The sequence below is a fragment of the Chiloscyllium punctatum genome, chromosome 9 (assembly GCF_047496795.1).
Source record: "Chiloscyllium punctatum isolate Juve2018m chromosome 9, sChiPun1.3, whole genome shotgun sequence".
NCBI classification, from domain to species: domain Eukaryota; kingdom Metazoa; phylum Chordata; class Chondrichthyes; order Orectolobiformes; family Hemiscylliidae; genus Chiloscyllium; species Chiloscyllium punctatum.
This window is the reverse complement of record NC_092747.1, coordinates 49,256,142-49,265,017: the sequence shown is the minus strand read 5'-3', so window position 1 is coordinate 49,265,017 and position 8,876 is coordinate 49,256,142. Positions and strand designations below refer to the sequence as shown.

General features: G+C 42.3%; 1 protein-coding gene across 2 annotated transcripts in view; it reads left to right on the top strand.

The window, feature by feature from the left end:
• The first annotated feature begins 4,852 nt into the window (after positions 1-4,852).
• The window catches only part of LOC140481378 (cullin-5), an 81,097-nt gene continuing 77,073 nt past the window's right edge, over positions 4,853-8,876 (top strand). The window contains exon 1 of one of the 2 annotated variants that reach the window (XM_072577473.1): positions 4,853-5,201. In XM_072577473.1, the coding sequence (XP_072433574.1) occupies positions 5,181-5,201 (21 nt within the window). In that variant the 5' untranslated portion in view covers positions 4,853-5,180. Of the gene's footprint in view, positions 5,202-5,488; positions 5,602-8,876 lie in introns of those variants that run through there. The other variant, XM_072577472.1, reaches the window with a different exon arrangement.

Genomic DNA, 8,876 nt, shown 5'->3' with positions numbered 1-8,876 from the left:
TCTCTCCTGTTGGGAATGGGTATTGTTCTGAAGAAGTGTGGCTTCCATGTTAAAGGTTTATCCTGTAGAAGTTGCTCACTAGGAGATAGTGGATGTAATTTGTGACCTTCCTGATTTTGAATTAATAGCTTCAAACAATGACAGCCCGAATAAAATAATCACCCATGACTGCACAGGTCTGCCCTCTGCTGGCCATCCTTTGCCACTTCCTTGACTCTCCTCCATGTCTGATTTTTGAACACCCCTACATTTCACAACATTGTATAGCCAGCAGCACATGATAAATATTCTGGACAGCCTTGCCAGGACAGCTCATCCAGAATGATCCAGGTACTTACAGTGGACCTTCAAGGTACCAATAGACTACTCTAATGTATTGTAAGTCACTGCATGACTTTATAGAATAAGGTTCAGGAACTACTTCTAACCATCTTCTAGATATTAACCTAAAGTTTGCTGGTTTAGCTGAAATAAAATGAAACTAAATTTAATGTAATTTATACGAAGTTTGGTGATGACATAATAATTGTTTCTTTGTTTTGCTGAAGCAATGTGTGCTTACATTGAAGAATTGCAACATAGCAGTAATGGACAGAACTGACACACTAACTCTGAAAAAGCTGAAGTTCTGGTTAAAATTATGTTGTGTAAATATCATATAGAATGTCTACAGTGCTGAAAGAGGTAATTTAGCCCATCAAGTACACATTGACCCTCTGAAGAGCATTCCATCCAGACCCCTCCCACCCTCCATGGCTAATCCAGCACATCCCTGGATACTGAAGGGCAATTTAGCATGGCCAATCCACCTAAGCTGCACATCTTTGGACTGTGGGAGGAAACTGGAGTACCAGACACCAAGCAAACACAGGGAGGACATGCAAACTCCACACAGACAATTATCTAAGGCTGGAATATGAACCTGGGTCCCTGGTGCTGCGAAGGCAGCAGTGCTAACTACTGAGCCACCATGCCACCTCAAAGTACATTAACAGTCCACTGCCTTAACCTCTCAGCCACCTTGACAATGGGATCTTAAATATGGTTGATTGGTTGGTTTAAAAATGGTGAAGAGCAAAAGCAAGCTAAAGCTGGCACCAGGATTCATTAACAGCAAGAAAAAAGCCTCTCTCCAAGGTGATGCAAGTGAGTTTTAATGGGTTAATTGATTAAGCCATGGTAGATGACACAAGTCTGATGTTTGCCAGTGATCAAATTGATTATTTGCTGGAGATTAGATAGTATCATAAGTCTGAATATAGAGCATATTTGTGTGTAAACAATGTTTTAAAAAAAAACTCAGTTCAATTAGCCACCTGAGGAAGTTGTCTGATCAACAACTGAAAATTGGGACAGAGCGGGTTCATTTCTGACCTGATCTTCAGACAAGTCCACATAAAGTGATTCAATTGTGATATTTGCTGTATTATTTGTAGTATACTTTGCTTAAAACAGAATATTGGTTATATTGAATCATACTTAACAAATTCCTCTCCCTCTCAACCCTTAACATTATGTCCCAGTCTATGTTTGGAAAGTTAAAATCCCTTACTATAAACACCCTATTATTCTTACAGATAACTGAAATCTCCTTACAAATTTGTTTCTCAATTTCCCGCTGACTATTGGGGGGGGGTCTATAATACAATCCCAATAAGGTGATCATCCCTTTCTTTTTTCTCATATCCACCTAAATAACTTCCCTGGATATATTCCCAGGAATATCCTCTCTAATTATAGCAATAAAGCTAATCCTTATCAAAAACGTCACTCCCCCTCCTCTCTTGCCCTCCTTTCTATCCTTCCTGTAGCATTTGTATCCTGGAACATTAAGCTGCCAGTCCTGTCCATCCCTGAGCCAAATTTCTGTAATTGCTTTGATAGCCCAGTCCTATGTTCCTAACCTTACCCTAAGTTCATCTGCTTTCCCTGTTAGGCCTCTTGCATTGAAGTAAATGCAGTTTATCAGTCTTAACTTGTTCTCTAGTTTGTCCCTGCCTGCCCTGACTGTTTGTGAATCTGTGCGAATGTTGTGAATCTCTCTGCCAGTATATTAATCCCCTTCCAATTCAGGTGCATTCCACCTTTCTTGTACAGGTCCCTTCTGCTCCAGAAGAGACTCCAATGATACAAAAATGTGAACCCTTCTCACATGCACCTTCACCTCAGCCATGCATTCATCTGCTCTACCCTCCTGTTCCTACCCTCACTAGCTCGTAGAGGGATATGGGCCAGGTGCTGGCAAATGGGACTAGATTATGTTAGGATATCTGGTCAGCATGGATGAGTTGGACTGAAGGGGCTGTTTCGGTGGTATACATCCCTATGACTCTATATTCCATTGTTAGAACTGCCTTGGATTGTTGATATCCAGAACAACCTGATGGACTAGGGAAAGTGGGAATTAAAAACCTTTGCCTAAAAACGTTCATCGATCACACTGTTAAGGGTTATCTCTTGCCTGCCATAAGCCAATCATGGATCTCCATTAGTGTCTGGTAAAAGTGAGGTATTTGTAAATTCAGCAAGATAAATAAGACAATGCAATTTTCAGGGTACTCTGCATGTACATGCAGTAAAATCTGCATCTTTATGGAGGGGAAGAATGATGAAAGTGCCAGTTGGTGAATTGCAGCTCTAAGGTGATATGGGTCTAAACAATAATTTCCTTTACTTGAGGGAAGCCTGCTTATTTGACAAGCCCTTTGGCCTTCTGCATTTGCGATGCCACATCAATTGGGAAATTTAAGTGCTCCCACACACTAACAAAAAAAAATGCAGCTGTTTGTGACTGATGGTGAGATGCAGGAGAAGTTTCTAACCCAACCCAAGAAAGGGTCAGCAGCTTAAAAGTTCAGAGACTGTGGTTTTGAGTGTTAATAGCAGGGAATATGGATCTAGTGACTGTGGTGCCAAATCTTGTTGCCCCATGGCACATACGTTGGTAACCAATTTCTTGGATGATATGAGTTGTTTTCTACATTATTTCTCCATCATATCCAGAAATGACTTCACAGTCAGTGGGTCATTACCTCTGGGTAAAACCTGCTAGACCTATTCCTCCTGCCTGACGTGCACCACACAGCAATTCCTGGCCTCCCCCTTGTATCATGTAGCTCTATACTGCAAATGTGAGAAGGTGCCATCTTGTTTTGCGGGTTTATTCTGCTATGATGCAAACACTTTTTATCTAGCATACTGTCTTTCCTCTCACCTTCAGCCATTCTATCCAATGTCTCTGATGTTTAACTCATCGTGTCCCAAATATCTTCTCTTTCATTCCAATTTTGGCAACATCATCTTTCTCATTGAAGAGAGATGCAAAATGCTCATTTGGGACATCCATGTGTAAATCTCATTTTGGATCCCTAACCTGCTTCGCACCCCTATTTTTGACACCCGTGTTCTATGTATATATCTTTTGAAAACTTTTTGATTTCTCTTTTTGTTAGCTATCAGCCTCCTCTCATATTCTTTCTTACTACTTTTATTTGTTTTTGTTGAATTCTCCTTGGAACGTTCCATATTGACCCTTATTCTACATTGTATTATGGCATCTGATATCTGCCATATACTCCCTTTTTTGTATTTTCCCTATCTTTTTTACATACAGGAAGCTCTGGATTTGCTTGGCCTATTTTATCCTTTGTGGGAATGTACTTTAATTGTACACAAACTATCAATTCTTTAAAGATAACCACTGGGCTTTTGCCCGAAACGTCGATTTCGCTGCTCCTTGGATGCTGCCTGAACTGCTGTGCTCTTCCAGCACCACTAATCCAGAATCTGATTTCCAGCATCTGCAGTCATTGTTTTTGCCTCGTTTTAACCACTGTTTATGTCTAAGCAAAGCAGAAATTGCTGGGAAAACTTAACAGGTCTGGCATCATCTGTGGAGAGAAAACAGGGTCAATATTTTCATGCTAGTGACCTTCAGAACTTATTTTACTTTTCAGTTCTAGATCTGCCTGCCAATTTTAGATCCCTGTTTATCAGTAGGACATCTGTTCTCACTGCATTTAAATTGTTTTTTTTCCACAACTAAATCAATTTTATGTTAGGTCAATCCTTTTTTATACCCAATCTTTTACTGTAGATTCCTTGGGGGTAGAGACATTGCTGGTCGTTATCTGTGCAGCGTTCCTCACTGATATTATTGAAGAATACCAGAAAGTTAATGCCCCATTACCTGTTCCAGGGAACTGAAATTGTTTATTTAGGCCAATGTGGTTTAAAACCACTGTGACTTTACTCGTGGATACTCCTACAATTTCTGCACAGCCAAAGCAATCTTAAGAGAACATGTTGTGACCTGGCAACAAAGTTAAAGTTGCCAATTGTACCTGGACATCTGACTTGTGTGGTTATTTCATATTAGTGTGATTCGGTCGAGCTGGAGTTTGCTGGAAGGTATTGCTTTTAGACCATCACCACAAATTTGCTGCAAATCTTGGTGGTTGAGGTGGAAACCCCCAACTCGTGTCTTTTTAATTTCTTTTTTTAAAATAAAAGGAACCTAGACCTGCAACCTGAAGCTCTGTAACCGGCAAGGATAGCGGATCAGCTTCGGTTAGTTAGGATTAGAATGGGCGACTAGTTCGTTTTAGCCGGTACAGACACGACGGGCCAAATGGCCTCCTCCTGTGCTGTAGGTTTTCCATGGTTCTAAGAGGTGAGGGGCTGGCCAGGCCGGCGAGGGCGGGGGAGGGGGAGGGGCCACCTTAGCCCTGTCTGCTCTGAACGGCTGCAGTGTCGCTGTCCGATTGCTGAGGGGGCTGGAGGAGGAGTGACGCTGTCCTCTAGGGGCGGTGTTCCCGGAGTGTGCCGCTGAATGAAGGAGGAAGCTGTCGTTGGCTGTTGCCAGGGGATCACATGAAGGAGCCTGATATGGGTCTGCTGTTGTGGAGCTAAGTTTAGAATCGGGCTGCAGGTGGAGGAATGGAGACCGGACCACGCTAATGTCGGGGGAAAAAAACGCACATCCGAAAGGGATAACCCGTTCGCACGGTCGCTCCATCACGATGTGAACCCATTTACTTTTATTTTATGAGGTGGACTGTTTATGATTATTATTCCTCCTCCACATTTTCTGTCACTTTTCCGCCCGAAGGCCCCTCCCTCCATGTTAACCCCTTTCACGAAGTCTCGCGAGAGTCTGTGAGGAGTCAGTAAAGTTGAACATGGCGTCCAATCTGTTAAAGGTAAGCGGGGCCCCGGCTCGGATCTACTCAGCCCCACACTCCGGTTGGGCCACCCCGGTCCCGGACAGTTCCGTCGCTCAATGTTAACGCGCCGCGCTCCTCTGCAGCAGTCTCTGATCTGCTTTGCGCACTGGGCTTTGCGGAGGATGAGTGAACTGTGTCGGGTTACCGAGTGTCCCCGATCTTCCCCCAGGCCCCCCCCCCCTCACTCACTCACTCACTCACTCACCCACCCCCCTCACTCACTCACTCACCCACCCCCCTCACTCACTGACTCACGGCGCGGGCCTGGGGCTCGGGTAATGAACGGCCCGGGGGAGCGGGGAGCGTGCAGAGGAAATTCAAAGGCGGAAGATCACTTATGATGCGTTGCCAAAGTGACGACCTACCTTGCCTTACGGTGGGACGAGTTTATAACCCAACAGACTTATGCTTGTGCGCGTACCATATATATTTCACAAAATTTAACTTGGTTAAACTTTGAGGTATGGCATGTGTTGAACGATGTCCTTTTGGAACAGTTAATTCTAGAGCTCCTGACATCTATGAGTGAGACTCCAATTTGTATGGTAGATTCCTCGATTTTCCTTCCCACGGCGGTGATGCAGTAGGAAGTGAATGTTAACAGCTCACTTGTTAGCAGCTTGCTATGAAGAATTTGGGATGCATAATGTACAAAAATAACTTTATTTAGCCATTATAGCACTTTTAAAATATGTTGCTGACGTGATTCGAAATGGTTGGAAAAAGTGCAGATAATCCGCATCTTTGGAAAATAGACATTTTGGGTTTCTGTTCTTCACAGGAACTTTAAGTTTTGCACACTAATAGGATCAGAAAACTGCTGAATGAGTTGTGCAATGCATTGCAAATAAGAGAAGTGTTAGTGGAATGATATTTTGGTGTTCTTAGAGGTTCCATTTGAATTGTTATGCTGTCGTAACTCTGACCTGTGTACTTCCAGATTTAAAAACAATTGTATCGATGTCGTCCTTGTGGAAATCATAGTTAAATACTTTTATGCATGGAGCCTTTATTGCCGGAATAGTTTCCATTATTCGTCTTGGGTCCTCAAAATGAACTGAGGATGCAAATTAGGTTCTCTCAAACTTGAATGTTTTATAATGCAATTGTACCTATACATGTACTAATTACTGAAAATATTTCATTTTGTTTCTCATTGAATTTTAAAATATATTTGTATAATGTTTTTGTTTGATGCATTCGTCTTTCCAATTTTCTGTCCTTACTGCTACTGCTAATGCAGTGAATAACGAATTTGTACCTGAAAGTACTTCACATATTATAAAACACAGCATGTTTTATTCTGGCACTGTTCCCATCAGCAGAAGGGTTTATGACTAGATTTTGTTCCATTTTACAAGGACCATAGTGGGCTCATGCACAGCGCTAAAGTAAGAATATGTTAAAATGGATAGAAGGCACAAACTTATTTTAAGTTCTAGTTTCGCTACTGTTAAAGTATTGTACATTTACTTATGTCCAGGAACAGGGTATAAGTACTGATACTTGTGATACTTAACTGTAGCTTAGCTGTAGATGAAATATCATGAGCCTCACACAAATGAGGAATCCTGGAAAGGCCTCTAAGATCCTGGTCTGACAAACCAGGAGAAAGTGAGGACTGGAGATCAGAGCTGAAAAATCTGTTGCTGGAAAAGCGCAGCAGGTCAGGCAGCATCCAAGGAGCAGGAAAATCGACATTTCGGGCATAAGCCCTTCTTCAGGAAGTGAATGACAAAACAACTTTTGTGAACATGATCTCTCTCAAGCTACTCCCCTTATTGCTGCAAACAAGCTGTCTTTGTACAGAAATTGGTACTGAGATTACAAAAACACCATGTCCTTAATCAGATAAGCAGCAATAAAATGGCAAAAGTTTGTAGAGGAAGAGAAACTAATTGACAGGTCTGAGTACACTTACCTAATTAAGCTACGTGTACAACAAAAGTGGGAAACCCTGATCAAGCCTGGCCAAATGCTTAGATAAGCTCCCTTTTAACAGTACATCATAATAAGAAACTAGTCTAAACTCTGTGGAAAACATCATGAGGTAACCTCACTCAGCTAACAAACCCAGTACCATTGTCCTACAAAATGGCTTTTCAAAGTTTCATCCCAGATTCCCAAAATGCAAATTAAATTCATAACATTGCCAGATCTCAAACTCCAGAGGGTAACACGCAAATATTCAATCCATGACAAGCAAATGTACACTCAAATTAGACCACAAAGAGTTAACCTTTCCACCAGCTTCCCTTCTCTCTCCTGTTCTTGCTCTGTCGCTCGTTCTCGTTCGCTCGTTCTCTCTCTCTTGTTCTCGCGCTGTCTCTTTCTCGTGCTCTCTCTCGTTCTCTCACACACACACACATCTTCCAACTTTCTTACTATCTCTGTTTCAGCCTTTGTGTTTTCAATAGACAATAGGTGCAGGAGTAGGCCATTCTACCCTTCGAGCCTGCACCCACCATTCAATATGATCATGGCTGATCATCCTTAATCAGTATCCTGTTCCTACCTTATCTTCATAACTCTTGATTCCACTATCCTTGAGAGCTCTATCCAACTCTTTCTTAAATGAATCCAGAGACTGGGCCTCCACTGCCCTCTGGGGAAGAGCATTCCACACAGCCACCACACTCTGGGTGAAGAAGTTTCTCCTCATCTCTGTCCTAAATGGTCTACCCCATATTTTTAAGCTGTGTCCTCTGGTTCGGCACTCACCCATCAGCGGAAACATGTTTCCTGCCTCCAGAGTGTCCAATCTTTTAATAATCGTATATGTCTCAATCAGATCCCCTCTTAGTCTTCTAAACTCAAGCGTATACAAGCCCAGTCGCTCCAGTCTTTCAGAGTAAGTTTTCCTAGCTTGTCAGGGTAATGAGACATTCACATTCCAGAACAGTCAGGATTAGGGAGTTGAGCTTCACAAATTTAAATCTGCTCAGTGTGGTATATGTGAAAATGTATCAGGATTGTTCTATTACGTGCAAATTCCATTCAGCTTATTAAATTACAAGTTTTTTTCCTATAGAGCATGAGTTTGTTAAGAGTCTTCCATATAAACCAGAAACTCAGTTATCCAACATCCAACTGTAAAATATGCACAGTTTCTAGGCCTCTGGGTCAAAAGCAAGTACTGCCACACATTCCACAAGTGAACGAATATTATCACCTTATTTACATTGATCCATTGGCCATAAGAACAGATATCCTTAATTCTTCTGAACAAATGCCCCCCACACACCCACCTCAGCTCCACTGTTGTAGACATGGGCATGCCCTCCACCTTGTTTCCTGAAGTCAATGACCAGCTCTTTCATTTTGCTGACACTATCTCGTTCTTGTATTCAGTGTCATAATTGAGATCGAGCCTGTGACAGTGGTGTTGTCAGTGAACTTGTAGATGGAGTTAGGACAAAATTTGGCCACATAGCCATGCGCATACAGGGAGTACAGTAAAGGGCTGAATGTTCAGTCTTGCAGGGCACCAGTGTTGAGGACTGTTGTGGAGGAGGTGCTGTTGCTTTTTTTCACTGGTGGTGGTTCTGTGAATCACAAAGTTGAGGATTCAGTTGCAGAGGGTGAAGCGGAGACCTAGGTGTCTCAGTTTGGAGATTAGTTTGTTTGGAATTATACATAATTGACTACAGC